The sequence below is a fragment of the Pseudopipra pipra genome, chromosome 2 (genome assembly GCF_036250125.1).
Source record: "Pseudopipra pipra isolate bDixPip1 chromosome 2, bDixPip1.hap1, whole genome shotgun sequence".
NCBI classification, from domain to species: Eukaryota; Metazoa; Chordata; class Aves; order Passeriformes; family Pipridae; genus Pseudopipra; species Pseudopipra pipra.
The window spans coordinates 53,319,247-53,344,552 of record NC_087550.1 but is presented as its reverse complement, the minus strand read 5'-3'; the positions used below and the strand labels follow the sequence as shown (position 1 = coordinate 53,344,552).

Here is a 25,306-nt window from a genome sequence, read left to right as displayed (position 1 = left end):
TTTAATGTAAACTTTTGAATGAAGCACAAATCTTCCATAGGATTTCAACATGCAAATCTATGGTTTGAAATTAGGCAGAAATGATTTTGAGTGATGGCTCCTCTTACATCAAGGGAGTGCTTACCTCTTTCACTTTGTATGTGGCAGGTCTCCAAAACTCCTACTGATAAATCTGAATTAAGGAGCCATAATATGTATGATATTTAACATTTTCAGAAGCTATGTATTAAATATGTAGCCTAAAACTTCTAGTTAAGGAATGAATCCAACACTTCAGGGCTTTGCATGCATTTCTTTATCTTTAATTCCTCTTGCCAAGTTGATGTTTCAGTGCAAACTGTATAAAAGTTCACATCACCTGGATCTGTTTCTGCAAGATTAGTGGAGTAACATCTTACCCTGAAACTGATCTTTTTCTTTCACAGCTTTTTAGTCCCTGAACTCTAAGACTTGTATTAAATATGAAATAGGTATAATGAGTTTTAATTTTTAAAGACATTAAATACCTTGAACAAGCTGGTTAAGAATTGTAGCGCAATTTTGTCACTAAAAACAGCTTAGCAAATCCAGTGAAATACCACATTAGTTTTCTATATGCATGATTACATATATTTTCTATGTTATCGGTTCCTGAAAATGTGTTCATTTGTTGAAGCTGAATTTCTTCTGAACAATCTTAGATGAAATATGAGTGAATGAAGTCCCATTTACCCACCCATCATCCTGTCACTACAATGCAAGTCATACTAAGCCTTCATGTACTACTCTGCCAAGATGTTTACGTATTCTGAACATGCACAAGGTTTAATAGTAATGTTGTTTATTTCATACTTATATCCAAAGAAATGGATTCTTTCATTCCATAATACTGTTGAAAGACCATTATATAACTGTGGTATCAATGTGGATTCAATATAATGGTTATTTTAAAAAGTTCAGTCATTCACATTTCTCAACATGAATTTACATTCAATTCTGCTGTATTAGTTGGCAATCAAAATTGCATGAATTAAAATTCTCAATAACAACTATCAATAATAACAACTATCAATAATAATCATCCTCATAATAATATTTAAGAAGAGAAAGTATCAGAATTTATGTAGTTGCATCTCATCTGCAAAAACGGACAACTTGTGATAATCTGTGTCACAGTTCAGCACTTTACACCCTTTACCCATGACTCCTTCAGGACTGATGTTTTCACTTTTGACATCAGTAAGTGTCTGACAGAGCTGAAGCTACTACATCAGTGCTTTATGATAGCTCGTACTTCAGTAGGCATATCAGTGTCATTGCTTCTATTAATATCTCTCTTTTTGTCAGATGGTGTTAACACTGTAGAAAAAAGTAATGAGACCACAATCCCTGGTGTATATATACTTATGAAAGCATTCACAAAGTAAATAGTAATCTCAGAAACTGTACCTAAAATTGTATGCATAATCTCATCTAATGTACCTGTTATTTGTATAAGTGGACCAAAAACAAAAAGAAAACCCAGATAGGAAGAAATTTCTATTCTGAGTTAGATTAAAAAATATGGAGAAGGGTAGACCAAAGTTAAGTGGTCTGATGAAATCTTTTATCCCCTGGGTCATTTTAAAGGGATCAAACATACCCCAGAACACTATAAAGGGGACCAAAACCATATTTTCAATTGAGTTCAAAGTAAGGATGCTGAATAAAAAAGAACAGTTAAAATCCCAGTGTACAGTAACAGCAAGATAAATAAGACCTTGTAATCTGTGGGCTGTACAGGTGTTAACGACAGTTCAGTTCAAAGGAAACTGAAAGGTCATGGTGTTGTCAACTCTCCTATAAATAATTAACCTTTGATTTTAGTAGTATGGTGGGTTGACCTTGGCTGGCTACCAGGTGCCCACCAAGGCACTCTATCACTTCACCTCATCAATAGAACAGAGGGAAAAAATACAATGGAAAGCTCATGGGTCAAGATAAGGACAGGGAGATCACTTAACAATTACCATCACAGGCAAAGAAGACTCAGTTTATGGAAATTAATTTAATTTACTGCCATTTAAAAAAAATAGGGTAATGAGAAGTAAGAACAAATCTAAAACCACCTTCTCTCCACCCCTCTCTTCTTCTCAGTGTCAGCTTCACTCCCAATTTTTTCTATCTCCTCCCCTCTAGCAGTGCAGGGGGAAAGGGAATGGGGGCTGCAATCAGGTCATCATACGTTGTCTCTGCCGCTCCCTCCTACTCAGGAGGAGGACTCCTTGCATTTTTCCCCTGCCCTAGTGTGCAATCCGTCACATGGAATACAGGCCTCTATGAACTTCTCCAGCATAGATCCTTCCCTTGGGTTGCAGTTCTTCAAAATATTCTCCAGCATGGGTTCTTTCAATAGACTTTCAAGAATTAACCTGAAGGATCCCCTCCAGGGTCACAGGTCTTGCCAGAAACCTGCTCCAACAAGGCAGCTTCCTTCAGGGCACATCCACCTGATCTGGTGTGGGGTCCTCCGTGGACAGTGTGGATATCTGCCCAACCCTGGACCTCCATGGTCTGCATGGGAATCTCTGCTCTGGTGCCTGAAGCACTTCCTACCTCTCCTTATTCACTGATCTGTCGTTGTCTCACATAATCTCACTACTCTCTCCCAGGTTCTGTCACACAGTATTTTTTCCCCTTTCTTAAATACTTTCACAGAGGTACTACCAATGTTGCTGACTGGCTCAGATTTAGCCAGCGGCAGATTTGTCTTGGAGCCAGGTGGAACTGGTTTTGCCTGACATGGGGGCAGCCTCTGGCATCTTCTTACGGAATTCATCCCTGCAGTTGCCCCACTAGAAAACCTTTCCACATAAATCCAGTGCAAGTAGCTGCAAGGGTATTATTTGATAACAAAAGATATAGGAAGTGGTGAAGATATGGAAGCGTATTTCTCTATTAAACTAAAGATCACTCCCTGAGTAAAATGTTAAGGCCCTTCCATCATACAATTTATTATACATTATACATTAGAAGATAAACTTATGGTATTTCTCACTATTTACTCTCAAATAGGATTACAGCACAGACCACACTACCTGCTATTCTCTCCAAGCAATACCTTAAGGCAAATTGGGAAAGTAAAATATTCTTGATGCTGAAGAATATCTTAATACCCATTTTCCACGTAGCTGCTGTCATCCTAACAACATATTTCCAGCTGTGAGAACGCAGATAGTTTCCTGCAGACCTTTTAATCTCAAGGCCATTTTGCAGAGCAGCCAGGAGGATGTGCTAGCGTAATGAGAAAACTGGTAACTACCGCCTAGAGATATAACACTTCATGTCTGCTCACTTCTCAAACTCTGTTGGCTTGAAACAGGGATCCTAGCTTGGCTCCTAAATCATTCTTTCCCTAGATAGCAACACATTATTCTCACACCTGATAGCTTAACTTACTGGCTGCCTACAAAACTCCTGAGATCCCTTTTAATTATATACAAAACTAACACACAAGGTCCATAAAACACTTCCAAGTCAGTCAAGACTGCTAACTACTTGGATCCAAAGTGAACATGCTTATGCTTGGATTAAGCTGGTACTTATGTTTATACTTCAAGTGAAGACAAGTTCAAGGGGAACTGGTATGCAAAAGGTTGTAGAAGGGACTTCAAAGTTAGTGTCTCAGATTTGCTTTAAAAGACAACATAGGGTTATTTGGGGCAATGTAAAGAAAGGACACTGTTTCAGTAGGATTTTTCCCACAATATATTTTTAAAATCTTCCTTTGGCTTGACATAATTTCCCCGTGGCATTATGCCACCTCCACATAGCCATCCATAACTCTTCTGCTTGAAACAATCTTCAACATGCCATTCTTGTTAATGACTGAGATACCCCCTGATGGTGCTTAACATTTAATAGTGCTAGAGCTCCACGTTTGCCCAAACAACCTATTCCATTTACCTTACCTCAAAGGCGTTCTAATTTTTCTTCAGAGACAGAAATCCTTTAAGCCCATTGTATCCTTAGGCTACAAATTTACTGAGATTTAGGTTTCCAATAAGAGCTCCAAGATGAATGCCACCTTCTCATTTATGAATCAATTTTTGCCCATCGGCTTTTCAGTGATATTACTTTTTATTTTATTTTACACTCAAAGGAGAGAACCTCAGGAATACATGCATACACACAGTGCAGGTGTGGGAGGGGAGAGGGTGGACGACAAACTTAAATCAGAACAAAATAAAACATATGACACATTCTCCTCAACGTATTATGAATACAGAAATCTCAAATAACATGTAGCCACAGATATAGTACCTTTTTCATCTTCTGGTTTCTTGTTTTGATCATCAGCACTCACCACAAAAGCAAGCATGCTATTTCTTAGCACCATGAGCTACTTTTATATAACACTTGTCAGTGGTTAAAGAAGCACTTTTCATGCACGACAGTTCAACTGATTCTGTCACTCATCTTCAGTGGTTAGCACGTCTTTTGTCTCAATGAAGACAGTGTATTTTGGAAAATTCTGTAAAGAAGGAAGTAGCACATGAAAAAGTTTTACTTGCCTGAGCTGACTAAAAATCTAGTGCTATTCCTTTGTAGCTAAATTTCAAATAGGTAAAGCAATAGACTGAATGGTATAAAATCTTAATAAGAAGAATCATGATTTTCAAGTCACTGCCTTGTAAATTCTGACTTATTTTAATAGCGTTTTGACTGAAATGAAGGTTGAACTTCATGTAAAGCCCAACACACTAAGCAATTCTAATTGGGGAATTATGTGGTCATGGTCATGTATCAGGCCTAGATAAAATATAATCCCATTTTAACTACTTGATGAGAGTCAGATACTATTTTTGCTGTGTGGCTCGGAATTATTCCCACTTGAGGAATATCGTGAAAATCAGAAGCTGGAATCAATCTTCTATCAGAAGTTAGCCCATCATGGCAGAACTCTCCTTGGCTGCAGAAACACCCTGCATTAAAAAAGGATTGCTGTACTAGCCAGACAACAGTTTTTAATTTTAACAACAGTTAAAATCAGAATTTTAACTGCTTTTATGACAGCTATAATATTACCTTGAGTTACATCATTATTTGATAAGTAATTATTTAACAACAAGGACAGGTTTATTTGATGGGAAGAGACAACTGCTCAAACAAATGAGCAGAATCTTTCTGTAAATGGGACATTTGGGAATGCACCTCTGAATTATTCCCAGAAGACACTGAAAGCATCTTCCAAGCTAAACTATGTTAGTAATAAAAAACAATTAGATGGATTTCAGTACCATCTATATGCATGTTTAAAGGACATTCCTGATCAATGGATGACTAGGTCCCAAGAGACTCTGCATAATAATTGAGACACTGACCCAGGGGAAGTACTATAATGACTCAAGGCTCTCTTTTAACACCACAAAACACGGCACACTGACCAAATTGCTCCATTTATGTCTTATTTACTACTGTGCTGTTTTTTTTGACCTCTTTATTCTACTGACTGTGTTCTTCATCTGGATTTCTAGTTGCACAGACAGGTGGAAGTGATGTAAGAAATTGTGGGCTTACACTCCTAAATATGCTTTGTAGTTAGGTTAAGAAAAAGAAAGGGGGGGGTAAAAATCAAAGAAAACCAAAATAAAGCAAACCAAAAACCTTCGCAAGAGTGCTGTTGCTTGTACTTGGAGAATAGGTCTTGAATACCAAACATCAGGAAAACCCATTTTCAAAGGTTATCTGAACTCATGTTAAATAGTTGACTATTCAACCAAGCAAAAAATAGATCCAAAGGATGAAATAATAAAGCACCAGGGACAAAAGATCTACACACTATTTAGTAGAGAATGAGGCTTTCTATAATGGGAAACATAAGCAGAATCTTTTACAGTACTCTGAAAAAATGATTGCAAGCAAAATTTTATGAAACATCAACATGTTCTGTGACAGCTGTTTACAGTTTTTACTTTTAAGCCGTTCACAGTTGTTTGTCTGGGCAGTAATTTTAGGGAAAAAAAAGAGATCTGAATGCTTTTTTCAGATACAGGCTTACAATAAAAATATACTCACCTGAAAATAAATGATAATAGTACTGTTGGATTAAAAAAAAAAGTTTGTGCACTGTGAATTGAAAGACTGTAACCCTTGAGTTTTCTAAAATGTATTTTTCAGATTTAGTTATACATTATTTAATATTTAGAATTCATTTTCATAGTTTCGGAATAAGTCATTCAAAATGGCAATGTATTATAGTTCAGAGGGGAAGAAGAAAAACAGAACACAATACAAAGTATCTACAATGTCTCCTGCTCCACTTCCAGAAAAAAAAAAATCCAGAAGCATGAAAATCCAACATTTTCTCTTACGATAAAGTAAGAAAATGAAATTCTCACAGTACTAATGTTTAAGAGAAAGCTAGATTGAATTCAAAAAGTAGAACTGCTTTAGATAGCATTTTCCATCTTAACTTTGGTTTATGACAGTAATGAAGGACTTCTATGTTTATTTACAGCTGTTGTTTTTTAAGAACTAAAAGGAAAAATATCCTTTAAAGAAATAATATGAATATTTCATAGCAGTGTTATTACATTATATCACTGTGTAAAGCAGTCCCCAAAAACTGTGGGAAGCAGTGTAAATGAGGTGAGTGATAGTAGTGCACAGGTCATTTGGCACCTATAAGAGCTTCTATTGCACAAAGCAGATTGGCAAATTTTGTATTTTTTCTTCCCAGGCTCCCTTTTACACATATATAAGAAAGTAAAACCTTATATAATGGAAGTATTTTATTTGAATGATATAGTTACAGCCCTTGTAAGGAGCTGAAATAGGAGACTGACTTCGATTCTCTATAGCTTCTTCATGTAAGAAAACAGGAAAACAATCTGTGTTTAATAGATTCTAGTTTCTTGCTGCTACCTCTCCCCACTGACCCTAGTATAGATGAGACACAGCTTATTATCTTTGGCTTTATGACTCCAACAATATTCTCATATGTCACTAAGGAAGCTTGCCTTCCTGGGTGGGAAACAGAGAATAGTTAAGCTTTTTCAGGAGAAGGCATGGAAAGATTTTGTTGGGAAGCAAAAGCTTGAATAAAACTTCAGGCAGAGGCAGGGGGAGAACTGTATTTCTTTCAGCACAATTCCTGTTCTGAAACTTTATACTTAGGAGAGTTGCCTCAGTGACTTGACAGGATCCTTCTCTGAAATGCAAATATATATACATTCAAAACATCATTAGTTTTTCAAAACTTCATTATGCATAATGAAGAAGAGTTATGACATCTTCTGCCAAATTTCCTCACTTATATATGTATGACAATGTCACAGAGTTAGTATCTGATAAATTTCTCTTATATGCAAACACGGACTAAATAGACTAGAGAAGATAGATTAGAGAAGACTCAGGAAGATAAAATAGAAACTGAGACACTGGAAATGTAGAAAGTAAAAGAATATAGGATTGATTAAAAACTAGCCATAACCATAATTGAAATTTCACTGGTAAAGATGAGCATCTATTGAATAATATTTCTTTCTAAAGTCTGATGCTATTTCCCTAGGCAACTGGTTTAAACTGCTACTTATGGTGGGTTGGCCTTGCCTTGCTGCTGGATGCCCAACCAGGCTCTTTCTTACTCCTCCTCCTCCTCATTAGGACAGGAGATAAAGTAAGACAAAAACACTTGTGGGTTGAGACAGAGATGAGTGATTACCAATTACCACTGTAGGCAAAATGGGCATAAATTTGGGAAAACTTAATTTGTTGTCAATTAAGTTAGAGCTGGGTGAAAAACAAAATAAAAAAAAGTAAACCAACACCTTCCACTTACTCTCCTCTTTCTTGAGACTCAGTTTCACTCCCTCATTCCTAATGTATGGATACACTTGCTCTTGTTTCCCCTTCTTCAGAGCAGCAGAGGAATCTCTGCTCCCATGTGTGGAGCACCTCCTCCCCCTCCTTCACTGACCTGGCTGTCTGCTGGGATGTTTCTCACATTTTTCTTTACTTCTCACTGCCAGGAAACACTTTTTACCCTTTCTTAAGTATATTATCCCCAAAATGCCACCCCCTTAGCTGCAGGGCTCAGTCATGCCCTGCAGCGGGTGGGTTGGAGATAACTGGCACTGGCTGTGTCCAGCATGGGGCAGCCCCAGCTGCTCCTCACAGAGGCCACTCTGCAGACCCCACCGACAGAGATGGGGCACCTACACCCAATACTTGTCTATATAATCCTGGAAAACCACATCTTATATATTAAAAAAGAAAAAAAAAAAAAGGTTGGGATAGTAAAAATATTAGGTTGAAAAATATGAGTATTTAGCAAAATAAAAATGTACACTCCTGTTTCCTTGCATATAGCCAGGCTGAGTAATGGGACGGGACAGAGACTCTTTCTCTGTAGTTGTAGAGAATTTTTCATATCTTGTTCTGATTTACAGTCAAGATTAAATGCAAAAAAGGAAATATTTATCTTTTTAAAATCAAATTGAAACGCTTGAGCCAGAAAGGTTAAGAGAAGTTCACGGAACAATCACACTAACAATTTAAGGCCATGATTTATTTAGCAGGTTCAGAGTAATAATGAGCAAAACCGCTAATCAGTGCCCACAGATATTAGATAATAAATTCAATAGGTTGAAATGGGTATTTGTAGAGCAGCAAACATTAGTCTAATGATTGAATTAATCTTAATGCAGAGAAATTCTTGCATGCCAAATTTGTTTACCACATAACATACTAATGAAGACAAAACTGGTTGGTCTTCTTTACCCTTATGAATTGTTATTTGGGAAGAGTTGAAAGGGCATTAAATGGCAAAGTTTGGTAAGAGGCACATGAAAAGATTTGAGCAAACAACAGATGACAATAGATAAGGAACTCATTCTGTATTACACTTTGAATGGCTGAATATAAATTACTGGATTAGTAGAGTTTATTAAAGAACCTACTATGTAAAACAGATCTAGAAATAACCAAGGGCTTCATAATTAGCTGATCATTCTGGTACTTCCTTAATCCATTTTTGCTGTCTAAGGAGGACAATCTATGTATGGGGCACAACCCTTAGAGTAGAAAATACTTTTTTCAAGTTGCTTGCAGTTTGACCCTCTGATACATAGATTAATGGCTCAGTTTGACAAACCTTTCAGAAGGCAGATTATCAGATTATGTTCAGATACAGAAAGCAGTTTAAGATTATTTCCAATTATTTATTTTAGTTTGGGGGTTTTGTTTTGTTTTCTAACAGGTCCTCTCTTGGCTATTTATAACTGAGACTTTACAGAAGTATCATCTGGAGACATACACTTAACTGCACCGATCGACCCTTTTTGACTGTGACTGGTTAATTTAAATGATCAAAGCTGTGGAATAAACTCCATCAAAACAAAACCAGTGCTAATGAGTTAGGTAGACACTATACCCCAGTTTAAAGTCACTTACGTGCTCCGGTGAAAAAGAGATTCGAATTTTTTCATCTAGTAAAATAATTTAAATGATCCAGTAATTTAATCTGGCTAAAGTGCTCCAAATACTCCAAATTTATTTGTAAAAAACTCAACAGCAAAACAGTATTTTGACATCTTTTTACCAAGAATAAATATACTCTTCTATGCCTGACATGTTAAAGACATGCATATCACATATTTCAGTTTCAGATGCACTGAACAGAATATATAAGAATCATACACATTTGAGTAACCAATGCCATCCATATATGATATAAAAAAGAAAAGGAAAAAAAAAAAAAAAAAAACACCAAAAACCTGTTCTTATTCTACTATTAGTGTTAGCAGAAATGTGTAATACGCAAATATTTTTTTCCAGTACATTTTGGAGGTCAGTGTTATATGATAACACCATTGGCTAGTCTAAGCTACTCCCATTTTCACAGCCTTGACCTAATTATACAGATTTTAATGGGCAAACAGAGTAGAAAAGTAGAACACTGCTGTCAGTGTCCTGTCAGATTTATGAGATGTCATATACATTGTACCAAAATACAACACTGAGTAGGCTGGCATCTTGTAATAGGCAAACACTGGAAAAGACCAAAAGGAAGGAAGCTGCATTAAGCAACATGGCACTCATATTTCCCCCCAGCTAAGAACTCTCTATCTCAGTTTTGGTTGTTTTCCAGTTTGTTCTGGTCTTTCACAGTATTCTGAGAAGAGACATTCTTCCCTTCAAGTTTGTTCAGCTGACAGAATGATTCATGGACATTTTTGAGCCATAAATAAAAGAACTTTCTAACTTTTGAGCATCACAGAGGTGTTCCAATATGTCTCAATGTACATGGAAGAATTACCTATACTGATGTCAATTCCACAGCCCTCTGTTTTTTCATTCACAACGCCTATGCTATTGTGCATAATCTATTCATCTGGCAGTTTACATGACATCTTCCAAGATATTCCTTTCTCTGCTGCTCCAATAACACCAGTCTAATTTCTCTTCTTTTCTTTCCCTACACTCGTCCAACAAAGCAGGCATTATCAACAGTTACTTCTGAACCTCCCCAATGAAAAAATGCACGATTTCTAAATGAAAGACATGAGATATGGACACACATCAACATAAAGTGCTATCAGGATTTATTCTGTCAGGGTAATAAATAAACAAACAAACCACTAACTAACTAAATAAATTAATTAAATTAGACAGAAGAGTAGAATACACTTTTTGTCAACCAAGCAAGAAAGAGAGAAACACACACTTTTAAAAGGCCACAGAAAATGTTCCTCCAAAAATTAAAGACTGTGGACAGTGTGTCTATTTTGTACTAAGATGTCTTCCAAAATTGTTAATTCTTAAAAGGTTCTTTAACTTTTATTGTGCTCTTATAAAGATGTTTTTTAATTCGTGAGTGTTCTTGTGGATCACCCTTCAGTCCAAAAAGTTCATAAAGCATGCAAAGCAACTTACTGTTTGGCCATTCTAGGATTCTTCAGTATTTTTTGTTTAAGCAAACTTCATTCAAAGTGTAATTTTTTTTAATAATTAAAAAAAATTGTCATTGTTTGCAAAATAACATGGATAAACTCAAAAGTGTCTCTAAAGTTGTCTTTTTTCAAGACAACTATTTCTATTCCCTTCTTTTTGCAGGACCTCTTCCATGTGCCTCAGAGCCGTGTCCAAATGCTTCTTGAACTCTGGCGGATTTGGTGCTGTGACCACTTCCCTGGGGAGACTATTCGAGATTTATGCTGTTCCCTCTGCTTGCCCTCACAAGGAAGTTGTAGACTGCAATGAGGTCTCCCCTCCATATTCTCTTCTCCAGGCTGAAAAAATTGAGTGACCTCAGTCACTCTTCATATATCCATATTCCCTCTAGACCCTTCATGGCCCTAAAGGGGCTATTTTAGTTAGGTCTGTTAAAGATGAACTGAACAGGTATCCTATGCCTAACACAGCAGTCCACATATTCAGAAATAGAGCATGTGAGCACAGGCTCACAGCTAGAATTTCCTGGGAATGTGACCTTAAGAGTCTGATTAAACTGCAGAGAGTATCAACAGAACATAGCCACTGATGCAACAGCTTATTTTTAACAATGTCCATCTAGTCATACTATCACCTTAAATGCTGAGGGAAAGTTGCATAGACAAAGGTCAGTATCATTAGTAAACATCTAGATTATCTGAACATCTCTGTACCCTAGCTGAATGTGTTATATCTATGCATGTCTATATGCATAGATATGCATATATTTATCTGTTACAGCTGTCACAGTGACCTATATTCATCTATACCATATGTTAGATATTTTCAGTCTTCTGCAAAATGTATTATTAATATGTCTGCAAACAGTGTAGCTGCTCGTGCAATAGGGATTCATATTACTAAGTGCCTATTTACAACTAGAAAGATGATTTCCATTCATAGTGAAGTAATAATGAAGAATAAGTATTTGCAGCATATAATAAAAATATTAAGACCTGGAGTAATAGCACAAAGCAACTATCTTACGCTACTCCTTTAATTTCTCATGAAAAAAAAATATAAACTGTAAAACTATCATTCCAATAACTCATCCACTGTGGTGTGGGTGATTATTTTTGAGTCATTTAGTTCCTCTTCCAAATGATCCAAGGAATCTGCACTTAAATCATCTGAAAAAGGCAGCAGTGCAGGGAAATTTTTGATTACACTTTTAACTTCGCAAGCTAACCTACAAATGACTTTAAAATTACTGGTAACACTACAGTGCTACGAACCACCTACACATTTTTATTGAAAGACTGTAGCTACAATCCATTAGCTAATGACTGTGCTGCACTTGCCAGATCATATTCACACTCGCAATGACTCTAAGTGCCCAGGTTTCAAGGGACTTGCATTAATGCTACCAACTAAAACCAACCTCTTTTGTTACGGTTTTGCAAAATCAATATATTTAAACAAAGAAGAAAACCCCAAAACATCAGAATCGTACTGACTTCTCCAGCAAAAATGAAATGTATTTTGTATGCCTTTGCTGTATTAAAGTGTAAGTCTTTGGAAACATTGAAATATGCGCTTGCATATTTTAAGTACATTTTAAATTGCAACAACTTAACATGTTTTGACTAATAAATTGCTTTGCCTTAAATTCAGTAATTGACCACTGTTCTTTAACAATTTGTTAATATTCAGTAAAAGCTAGCTCAGAACTGGTCAATTATTCCATCAGACTCTTTATATATAAATATATATATTTTACATAAGCAAAAACGAAGGACAAGCAAAGTGATAAACATGCATACCATTAGGCTCTTGGATTATAAACTATGCAATTATCATAAAGTTGAGAAGGTTTTTATTTTTTCCCAGTTCTTTTAGATGGATGAATCATTTATAACTGATGCTTTAGCTTGATATAAGAGTATGTCTTCACTAGTAAGCTCTGTGACATTATTTAATAAGGGTAGCTATGCAATGAAATACTTCAGTACTGTAAGTATAAAGTAAAAGAAGTTATTCAATCTTTCTCAATGAACTTAAACATTTTCTTTAGATCTTGAAGACAAAACAGATCTAATCTAAAAGAGGAATTGAGAACGTCACGAAGTGAGCAAAAAGAATCCTTCTAAATGGTGGGCACATAGAATTTAATTTCAAGTCTTGTAGTGAAAATGACATTTTTGAGTGGTTTTCAAATAAAGAACTTTAAAATCACCACAAGTATGCTGATAATATTTGAGCATGCAGCATTTTGATGGCAGTTCAGTAATGTAGATTTCTTTAAAATGATAGGTGAGTTATCTCATAGAGAAAAAAAAATATTATTTTGCAGGAGTTTACTGCTGACATGAATCACCTAGTCACCTCTGGAATGAAACCAGAATTATTGCTCAGTAACCAAGGGCGTGCAGTCCATGAGGCCACAGAAGTCCAGAGGAACTGCCACAGGAGTGTACACAGCAAAGTGTGTTCTTAGCACCAGCTGCTTCACATCCAGATTTGTTCCTATTGTGCTGTGTAATACTTCATCATGTACCTATAAACACACTGATTGTGTAAAAATAATATATAGGTATACACAAGAAAATATCTTTCTACTTTCTCCCAAAGGTGACTAGATGTTACTAAATAAACTTTTTTTTGTGCTAATGCAGCATGGGTTTTATATTGAAAAGATTTTTGCCAAAGCTTCAAAATTTTCAGACCTTATTGAAGACTTAAAGATTTATTTATGTCTTTATCTATTTGTTTGTTTGCATATGGGAAAAAGCCCAAAGTTTTGGAATGTTTTGGAAAAGACTTTGTACATAATTCCCTTTCCTTGTCAAAAGTAAATATGTCCTAAATTGGGTTGCTTGTGATGCTACTGCATCTGGATGGATTCTCTCTAGAAGGCATGCCTTCACCTTGCAACCAAAGAATAAAAAAATTTAACATGCTATGCACAGTGAAAAAAATAAGTATTCTATTATTATATTCATTCTCCCTACTTATATTCTTTTAACATGTATTTACCTGGATCAGTATGAAAGGGGGTAAAGCTTAGGCTATGAAAATATTCAATTCTTAGTCCTATTTCTAGGAGGTTCACTTATGTATATTTTAGACTATAAATATAATTCCTTATTTGTTTCCAATTTAATTCATCTTTCCTTCCTCTTCTCCTGATGAAAACAAACAGATCAAGTGTACGCATGAAAACATGAAGCATTCCTTGGGAAGGCAAATATTTGAAAGAAAAAAGAATATTCATTACCTATATAACATAATTTTCAAATCTTGTTCTGGGAACCTCCCTTCTTATGCATGGATTTCTCCAGGGGAAGGGGGGGGGGAAGCAAACATAAAATCTGAGAAAAAAAAAAAGATAAAGCTATAAAATAAGCATAATGAACAAAATGAACACCTAGTCTCTTGACAAGACTAGGTCAAACCTGAAGACACTGATGTATAAGGATATTTCTTAAGATAACATATTTTTTCTACCAAAGGACTAGATTTCCTTCCTGGAAAGCGAAAGCTTATCTAGTTATTTGTTTTAAGGAAGGATTGCAGGATTCCATGAATGTCCCATATAGGCATTCTTAAGAGACAGTCAAAATGCAACATCTTCACTTCAAGACATGCTAATTTTCAAAATATCATGAGACTTACACTATTTACCAGAAATATTTGGTGTTGTTTGAAGGAAGAAAAACTGATTAGAGAATGGAAACATTATTAGAAGTCTTTCTTTCAAACTGTGCTTTAAAAAGAGAAGATGTTTTAACTTCAGTTCTACCAAAAAAAAAAGGAGGAAGAGGAAGGTATGTAACTGGTATTTTTATTCAATTAGAACCGTAAGAAATGAGGCACAAAATTTAAAATTTCCTTTGAAAAATATTATGTGCAGATAGGTAAGAAAGCCTGATAAATCTCGTAAAAGATACTAGTATTTTCTTAGCAACAAGAACAGCTGAGAGTCATCTCACACAAAAGGTTAGATTTCTTGGAATCAGCTAAATTTCGATGTCTACGCTTCCTCTATATACAATGTGGTCAATATAGTCTGGAAAACCATGCCTCTCACATTAAATTAGACGCACCTGGTGCAGAGTTCTATTGTCCTGACAGTAAGAAAATGCGGGGGTTTTTTTCCTTATGTTTAAAGAAAATTTCTCTGTGTTTCAGTTTGTGCCCAGTGTCCCTTCTTTAATTTGGTATACCACTGAGAAGAGTCTGGCTCTCTCTCTACTCTCCTTCCCCCACCACATAAGGTATTTGCACACATTAATAAGATCCTTCCTAAGCCTTCCCTTCTCTGGGATGAACAGTCACAGTTTTCTCAGCATCTCCCCATGTAACAGATGCTCTAATACCTTAATAACCTTTGTGGACTTTTGCTGGACTCAATCCATATTTCCATTTCCCTTCCATACCAGAAAAACCAGCACTGGACTTGGCACTTCAAATGTGTCTCACGAATGCTGAGGAGAGGGAAAAGATCATTTCCATCAACTTGCTGGCAACACCCTTCCTAATGCAGTTCAGGAGGTTGGTTTCTTTTCTTAAAGGGTGCCTTCTGGCTCATGTCAATTTGCTGTCCACCAGGACTCCCAGTTCTCTTACTGCAAAGTTGTTTTCTAGTTGTCAGGCCCAAGTCTGTGCTGGTGCAATGGGGTTATTCCTCGTGCATGGAGTTATTCTTCTCATTTTAGCCATCAAGAATTCTAATTCTACTTAAAAATTGGAACCACTTTAATGCTGAAATTAACAATGCCATGCTGAATTCAACACCTTTATTTTCACAACTATAATCTTTCTTCTAATCAACTTGCCACTGTGAATAGGACTTACACTGCCAAGATTCCATTAGTAAGAGAATGTGAAACATCAGAAAATTAATCTTAGTATCAAGGTGAAAAAGAGCCAAAGCTGGCAACAATAACCTTCATTGAATTTCAGAAAATGCAGCCTCAAAAATATAAGACAAATATTGCTGCCATAATAACATTATCACACCTTTAAAAGTCACATTGTCTCAAACACAGTTAGCTGATAGAGCACCTAAACTACTAATATATTTCTAATATATTTCATCATTATTAAAGATATATTTATTCGGTTGTGCTTTTTACTTTAATTTCCTATGGAAAGTCTTTCAAGAATAGAAGAATCTGTTACCATTCTACTGCTAAAAAGTATGGTAAAACAGCATGTTTACGAGGCATGGAAAAGAACCTACTCAGGTCAGAAAAATTATGGATAAAGAGAAAAACTGATTTTAAAAGTCTGCAATTTGGAAGACATTTTATTTTTTCTTATTGTGAATATTTAACTTGAAACTAGCTTTTGGTTTTTTGTTTTTTGTGGGGTTTTTTTTGTACTGTACAAATATGGGATCCATCTTAAGAACAGACACAAATGTTGCAACATTCAAAATGCTACAAAGCATTAACCAGTTTATTACAGGTTCAAGAAGACTTGAGCACCATATTTGAACTATGGACACCAAACACCCCCTTTACCAAATAAAAGGTCAAAAGCTGATTCAGTTGAAGTCAATAAGCAATATAATACTATTTCCTCTGTCACTGAAGATCATTAAATCAAGGAATCATTCTGAAACATATTGTGTAGACACCAGCAGAAGGCACATGTTTTTATATGTTATTGACTAAGATTTCTGACCTGTATTGTGCAGGAGGCCATACTAATCAAACAGTCTCTTGGACCTCCAAATATCCATGCACCTCTGAAAGTCACAGATTTCATGTTGACAAAGGGTGGTACAGTCACACAGACAAGAGCTAGAAACTGAAGATAAATGCTTTGGGAATATTAAACCAACTTTAATACTCTGGTGCTTTTTAATACTCAACCAAGCTCCTCTGTCACTCCTTGTTCTCGGCAAAACAGAGGAAGAAAATGAGATGGAAAAGTTTATGGGTTGAGATAAGGACACTGACCAGTTAACATCACTGACAGAACTGACTCAACCTGGGGAAGATTAATTAACAATAAAAAATCGAGTAGGATTGTGAGAAATCAGAAAAAAAAAAAATTAAAAACCCCTTCCCCCCCTCTCCACCCCTTCCTTCTTCCCAGGTTCAAATTCACTCTTTCATACCCTCCTCTTCTGACTCCTACCCAGCTTGCCCCTGCCAAGGCCAGTGAATGGTGCAGAGGGACGTGGAAGAGGAGTTGCAGTCAGTCAATAAAACTTTGTATCTGCTGCTCCTTCCTCATCATACTCTTCCCCTGTTCCAACATGGGGTCCCTTCCAAGGAATACAGTCTTTGATTACCTGCTTCAGCATGGGTTCCTTCCATGGGGTACAAGCCCTCAAGGACAGACTACTCCAGAGTGGGTTCCCCAGGGGCCACAGTTCCTGCTCCTGCAAGTGCTCTTCATGGACTTCCTTTAGGGCATACCCACCTTCTCTGGGGTGGGGTCCTCCATGGGTTGCTGGGTACACAGTGGTCTCCACATGCTGTGAGGGAATCTCTTTGGTACTTGAAGCACACTCTCTCCTTCCTTTCTCATTGACCTTAGCGTCTGCAGGTTTGTTTCTCTCACATTCTTCTTACTCTTTCCTCTTAGCAGCTGTGCAGCTTTGGGCAGCAGTGGGTCAGGTTTAGAGCCACCTGGAACTGGCTCTGACTAATATGGGGGCAGCCTCTGGTCTCTTCTCATAGGAGCAATCTCTGCATCCCCCCTCCCCACAACCTTGTCATGTAAATCCATGTAAAACATGTAATTAAATACCAGTGGAAATAAATCACTGGACTGTTTTAAAACACCAGTTTTATTTAAGAAAAGTTGTGTGAAATCCTAAGCACTGTGCTATGGCAGAGGTTTGACTAGATAATGATGGCACTTTGAAACCTAAAAACATCTGTGAATCTTTGCAGTAGACCTGGTCTTACTGTTATAAGAAGAAAATCCTTGTGAGAAGAAAATACTTATAGGAGAAAAATAACTCTTAATTTCCTAAATCATTCTTTTGTTTTAACCTGCACCACTGGCAAAAACATCTGTCCTACATATCAACAATGATGGCAGCCAAAGGCACCAGCTTTTGTCTAATGTGCAACCTTCCCCTTCCTTTAATCCTCTAACCCTTCTAATAGTCCCCTTGCCCCATCTAGCCTTTTGAACTCACTCCTGAGGACCTGCAAGTTCTCATCTTGGATGACAGCAGCAGCCAGGAAGTTCAGACGTGTTAGGTCTTCCTCTTGAAGAAGTGATGGGACAAGTTCCTCTTTCACTGCCCATTCAATGGCTATGGTATCCAGATTTACACTCCAATTGGCTTTGTTGTATGGAGGAAAAGAGAATAGAATAGGAACAGACGCAACACAGTGGCTTTTCTAAACCAAGACAATTTTAAAATCCTCACTGTGATGAGGTAGCAAAGAGATGTAAAGAGATGGTAATACTTCTTATGCCTCTCAGATTTTATTTATTTTTTTAAAGAAATAGCTAAGATTGAATTCAGACTTAAGACTATTTTATAGCTCTTTTTTAGACTAATTCACCAATTTGACTCCAGTTTTTCTTAATCTGCTTGCCTGTAGCTAAATGTGACAGTGTTAGATTCTGTGTAAAGTATGAACTTGTGTTTAATGAAATGGAGGATATGACTCAAAGGCAAGTGTTCCTATTTTAGTTCACATACTCTCATATTATGAAAACACAATAATAACTATGGACCTAAGCATTAACAGAGTACCATTTCTTTCTACACCTTAGGATGTTCAACTATGGACTACTCCAGTATTGCCAAATAAGAAACTTTTCAGGCAGCAAAATGAAAGACAGGATTAAGCACAAGGTTAAACCATCATCACCCACTGGGTGTAATGATAGTGACACTGTAAAACCAAAGCTCTTTGCATGAAAGGCTTAGCTTCTCCACATGGGACACTATCATATGACCAAGTGTAATACAAGACAATCTTGCCATGACTCTGAACCTTAATCATAATTAAACCACTGCCACAGATATATTTCTACTTATTACTGGAATTAGAGTATGATTTAATACCCCTGACATCACTTGACTAAACTGCCATAGTATTAGTTTTATTAAAAAGTGGGAACTCAGGTATTTACCAGGCAAACTTAACACACAATTTTTACTATACTGAAAATAAAAAAGCTATCCACAAACATTATTATTGAAAGACAGCATTATAACATTACTCCTAAGAACATGGAATTGCTTTGGAAGCTGTAATTAAAAACATAGGACAGAACAGAATATTCTGTTTAATTTTACTAAATAAAAAGTATGACCTTCAAAACAGTGATTTACAATTTTTCTACAGCTCCTTGATTTTATAAAGCTATCACTTTGTTTTATGTAACATATATTGATACTACTTATTAATGAGGTGTAGAAATTAGGCAAGCATTTACTTAACTTCATAAACATGTATCAGAAGACATAAATATTATATTTCTGTCTGGTTTTAAACCATTGGAATCATTGCATAGATTGATCCACAGTGTATAGTAGGCTTTCTCCCTAGAGCAGTTCTAACACTCCACTAAATATATGCTATTCCTCTTTATCTCTTTGAAGGAAAATGAATCACATCCACAGCTTGCAGCTATCAAAATTTGATTTATCAAGCATTTACATGAGTGCTTTTTTCTCCTTTTATACACTAGGAGGCACATTTTTCCTTCATACAGTTCTATTGCACAGCATTGCCACATGAAACCCTTAGATATGTTAACAATTCCAGCCTAAATTTAAGTCCCTGACAACCTTTACTAAACCACAGAGAAAGAAGAATTCTTCACTAATAGGGTGGGTTGTTTTTTCACATTGATGAAAAACACACTTGTAGTAATGAAAAATAGCTTTCAGCACCTGACTGCTGGCAAATAAAAACAGTTTTCTTTAGAGTGATTACTGAAGAAATAATTCACTTCAAAATACATCAGAGAGCTGTACACTTTTAATGGAACTGATGATAAAGATGTTTGTGTTAAAAGTGTACTTGCTGATAAGCACATTTAAAACTATTAAAAAGCAAAAATTTTGGTAATAAGAGATGCTATAAAGCAGTAGAACTAAATACTATTTTATACAGACTTTTTTTTTTTTAAGATCCTAAAGGAACTGGAATGTTTTCTACATTTTTATCTGATATACTAAAAGGTAAAGAACTTGACTCAGATGACAGACCTTTGGAATATCTTCCTTTACTTTTTATAGGAATCAGCGTATCAAGTTGCAACTGAGACAAACATGAACTATAAGGGAGCTGCAATTGACAGGTTAACATCATACTCCTCTGACTATCAATAAATACTGATCAATCAACAGTAGTGAAATGGACAATATATCTTAGTAAAATAAATATAACCCTCAAGTTAAAATAAAAGACTCTAAATAAAGAAGATAGGTTTGAGTAATGGAAACCAAACTTGGGCTTACATATCGTTATAAAGGACTTCATGTTTCTATCTTGTTGCCTTTTCCTCATAACCACAGTGACAGTGTGGGGCTGACAGTGCTAGTATTTGCCTTCTCTCTTCATTTCAGTTTTCCCCAGTGTGAGAGATTTCTGTTTTCAGATTAGCTAGATAAATGTACTCTCACTGTGCACGTTTATTTCATTAAATCATGTAATTGTACTTGTGTCTCTGTAGAAGCTGATGACTGCAAGCAAATATAACAGTAAGTTTTCTCATATCTTCGTATAGCAAGTTAGCAAGACTTTTAGCTCATTTCCCCCCGCCCATATTTCAGGTTTTGAAGACCTGGGCCCTGGTCTATTAAAATAGCAACATATTAATACTGAGAAACAACGGCTGCATTTTTATTCATGTAAATTCACAGTGTACAATAATAACCCACACAATTCACTGAGCATTAAAGCCATTAACCAAAATTGCTCTCAGCATGAGACAAGGACTTTACTATCAAGATTAACATCACATTCTCATGAGCTGAAGCAAACTTTTACCTAGAATTAACTTTCATAGAAATACAGTGGAACAAATCTGTATTTTTGTGTAGAGGTCATTAGCAAACATTCCCATAAACACTGTTCTTTCTCTTCAGTTGAAATATTTAAAATAGAAATATTGTTCTGCAACATTTATCTGAAATTGGTAGCAGTACATGTAAATGGTAATACTATGTCTCTTTACTATGATTTTTTCCTTACTGTATAGTTGTATATTTTACCTTAGAATAACCCAAGTATTTTCATAAACAGCAATTCCTTAAACAGCCACTGAAATGAAACTACCTCTACAGTTAAATACAACTACTGAACATTTCACTGCAATAAAACTAGAAATTCAGCTTAGCAGTGTCAAAGAATACAATGTTCAAATGATATTACACCGGTTATTTTAACTATGAATGCATGTAAAAACCCACAAAGTAACTTTGCCCAACACCAGACAGCATTTTTCTCTTCTGAAAATTGCCACAGGATCTTCAATGACCATAAACTACTTTAAACTCCATTTCACATCTCATCCAAAAACTTGTGCATCCAGTAGTAAAATAACTTTTGACACAATGCCTAGGCAACAGCTTGATACTGAATAGGATATAAAAGTCAAATCCACCTAATGAGCACCATCACTCCCATCCTGGACTGGGTTTTCCTAGGATGATTTCTGTCACAGTAATGACCATATCATTCCCTTCTTAGTTTGTGAGATTTTTTGAGATATGGAATGCACTATTTCAATCTCTGATAAAAGGCAAAAATTCTATACTTTAATACTTCACTAATCATCACTACACCTTGATGGTTAGATCTTCATAAATTTGACAAGAATTTAGAATCCCTAAGGCTAAACCAGATGTAACCACAGACATATTAAAACTTTTCATATAGCTTTTAAGAACACTTATTCTGACTAATCATCTATTAGCATCTATATTAGGCATGAAAAGTTGATCATGATTAATATACTATGTCTGCACAGTGTGCTTAACAAAAATTTCCAAAACCACCTTTTTAATAACGTGCTATGAAGTTTACTAAGTCCTTTTTTTCTAACTCTCCTGGAGGATTTTTATGCCACATTTTGAAGAGATGCGCAATTCAGAGTCGGTGAAGCTAATGTGACAGTGGCGACACTCAGTGCTGCCTGAAAACTCCTCTCTGATCTTGTTAAATCTTTCACAAGTCTCATACATGGTCAGAGAATTAACTGGATAATTCCACTTAAGCTCTTCACTTGCTTAAGCAGACATACATTCTTGCTCCAGAGTCGATCCATTCATAGTTGCTATTCTTTTATCATTCCTTGTATTTCTACAGATTAAGGGTTTGAGATCATAGTTCCAACAACATTTCTGTTTTGGTAAAGAAAATAATATGCAGGTGTCGTATCCAGGGAAAAAAAGAAAAGGAAAAAGATAACAGGGGAAAGTAAACCAGAATGCAATTCTCAGAGAGTAAAGCATTTCAAAATGTTTCTTTGCAGGTTTCATCCAACACAATCTCTTGGTCTTCCCATAAAAATATGAGAAAAATATTTCCAAAGTCAATATTCCACAGTTCACGTTCTCATCTGCCATGATGTAAATGCATAATTCAGATCCAGCTCTGCCCAAATGAGAAGATGGACCTTAATATTGCTCATCAGATCCCAAGGACACCTTCTTTCCTGGTTTGTACAGGCCCAGTGACAACTTAATCATCTATACAAAAGGGAGAAATGCCAAAGACAGAAACTAGTTCTTATTTCTATACTCCTGGGATGCAAGAGAACTCAAGTTCAATTACCTTCCAAGAGCACAGATAAGACTTTTAACCTTTGTGTCCACATTCTAGACAGAGAACAAGAGGCTTAAGGGCAGTACTGTTGCCCCCTCCCTGTTTTCAGTATGTCCAAGTCTACACATTCCACATTCCAATGTCAAAATAGTAGTCACATATTGGTTAAAACATTGTTTCACTTTTAAGTGTTGACTGTCACAAAAACACAGCAATAATGAAAACGTATTATAGAGAAGGAAAGAAGAACAGCAGAAATTCCCAAACTAGACAAACTGCACATCCTTAATATTTGTACAAAAACACATATCCGACAGTTCCAAAAAACAGAACATCATGCCATTCCAACCTAACAAAGAAACCCTGTGATTCTTGCTAATAGAAGAGGTAATTGTAAGTGTGTTACAGAAATGTGGATTCTTTAAATTTTTCAGTGCTTCATTGATTTACTGCTTTCTATGTTAGCGCAACCTCCATGGCCCTGCTCTTTAAATTGATATTTAGAATTCCTTTCCGAAAACAAAGTAGAAAGCTAAATAGCAACAACACTACAAACATGAAGAAAAACTCGCTACCTTGTAGGACATCCTTCTCTGGAGCTGTTCTTACTTACTGTGCAATTAGTACGAAGCTGTTTATTCCTCTGGGTGTATTTTTGGTTCTGCAGTTAAATTACAATATGAGGCACTTCAGGCAAACTACATTCTTTCCAAACAATCCTTATGAGATAACATGACCAAATATTCATGCACATGCTTAAAAACATCTCTACCATTGCAAAGCTCGTAGGTATGAAAAAGAATGTAACCAAGTTAGCAAAGCAACTCAGATAAGCAGAGCAGTGATGGTGACTCACCCGAGTTGGGGTCAGAATTGCCATCAGCTTCAGTCCTCTTGTCTGGTGAAGCCTGGTCGTAGAATTCATCCTGCGGCTGAACCAGAGGGAGAGGGTGTGAGATCAGGGTTCCACCACCCACTGGCTCGTGGTCTCCCAGACCACTGTCACTGCAGCTTTCCTGGGAGCCATCAGGGAGGTGAAATGTAACACGGCGCTGGGACTACAAAGAAGAGCACAGGACACACTGATTAATGCTCTTCTTTTCTGTTCTGTTCTCCTGACTAGTTTTTTTTAAAACTTTTGACATACAAATAGATCCCTAGCGATGCTTATGAGGCAATTACTATTATCATGTTTGCTTGTTGTTTGTTTGTGGTTTTTTTTTCATTTGGCTTGCTTTTAGATTGGAAGATGGCAGATGGGAGAGCCAAATTTCAGAAGTCTATACATGCTCATCGGTGAAGTATGCTTCTCATAAGAAATTGATCAGTAGAAAATTAGGTATATTTCTCATAATTTTAAAAACATTTAAAAAAAGCTCTCTCTGAGAAGCAAAAACGGTTGCAAACTATGTTATGAAAAACAAATGGCATCCGAAAATGAAATAAGTATGTATTTCTGAGGTTCAAATCTGTTCTAAATGGAAAAGAAGAAGTCCACTAAGCTAAACAAACCCATAAAAATGGTTGTCATGTTTCAGGAATAGTAGCATATATAAATACCTATCTATAAGGATATTTATCTGATACCAGTTATCTACCTAAAATGGATAATTAAAATGATAATATATCTGTGAAGTCACAGTGGTCAGCAAAGACTCACAGGATGCAATAACAGAATAGACAATTATCAGTAAGAGAAATAAAAATAAACAGCATATATTTTGTTCAAAAGAACACAGTGATTGAGAGGCAGAATTACACATTTTCCTGAACTTAAAAAAACCAAACAACTTGCAGTCATGTCCAAAGAAAAAAAAAATCCTGCAGTGTACACTTAGATTAGTTAACCACTATTGATTTTGAACATCTGTCATCTGGAGAAATAATCTGACTTTTTGAATTGCAGCCACAGAGTGATACAGTGATTCCCCAAGAGCTTCAGAGCTGAAAACACTGCTGCAAATTGTTTAGCAGGCGTGACTGTTGGATTCATGAAAGGAATATTACAGGTCTTCACGGATCAAAACACTACATCTTTGAAGGACTGGAAACAACTAGTTCAAGAGTATCTCAAGAGAGTGGTTAAATTAAGTTAAGCACATCTTCCCACAAAAATGAGTTTCAGCAGCTTCAGTGGTCTGGTTAGTTAGATTGGTTTAGGATAAAGGAGAGATTTACAAAGTTTATCTTAAGCTAAATAACTGTTTAGTTTAGTGCTTACTTCCTATCAATATCAGTAATCTGAAACTTATAGGTTATATCTAAGCTAATGATTCAAGATTTCTATCTATAGAGCCAGAAGTGAAAGGAACATCAGGAAGATACTACAACAGGTATCTTCCACTAGTTAACAATTTTTAAAGTAGTTAAAATCAGGTGCCTTGTATCCATCCTGAAAAAGTATCAGGTTCCAACTCCCCTGTTTTTTTTTACTCTGAAATTTTTCTCTTAAATTTTACTCTTAAATTTTACTCTTAAATTTTTCTTCTAATGAGAAAAACCTCAAGTTAATAGTACTAACTGTATGTTTGCTTATTAAAAACTATTTGTTAATGGTAATTACTACTATTTTATATGATGATGAATATCATCTACTAGGTTTCTTTTTATTCATCTCCCTTGGGTGGACATAGTTGATTAAGTCAACT

At 35.9% G+C, this 25,306-nt stretch overlaps 1 protein-coding gene across 5 annotated transcripts in view; it reads right to left on the bottom strand.

The window, feature by feature from the left end:
- Positions 1-25,306, bottom strand: part of PCDH9 (protocadherin 9) — a 682,690-nt gene that overhangs the window by 220,776 nt on the left and 436,608 nt on the right. For 2 of the 5 annotated variants that reach the window (XM_064645565.1, XM_064645567.1), the window contains one exon: positions 23,515-23,716. In XM_064645565.1, coding sequence (XP_064501635.1) covers positions 23,515-23,716 — 202 coding nt within the window. Of the gene's footprint in view, positions 1-20,708; positions 22,583-23,514; positions 23,717-25,306 lie in introns of those variants that run through there. The other 3 variants (XM_064645568.1, XM_064645569.1, XM_064645570.1) reach the window with 2 other exon arrangements.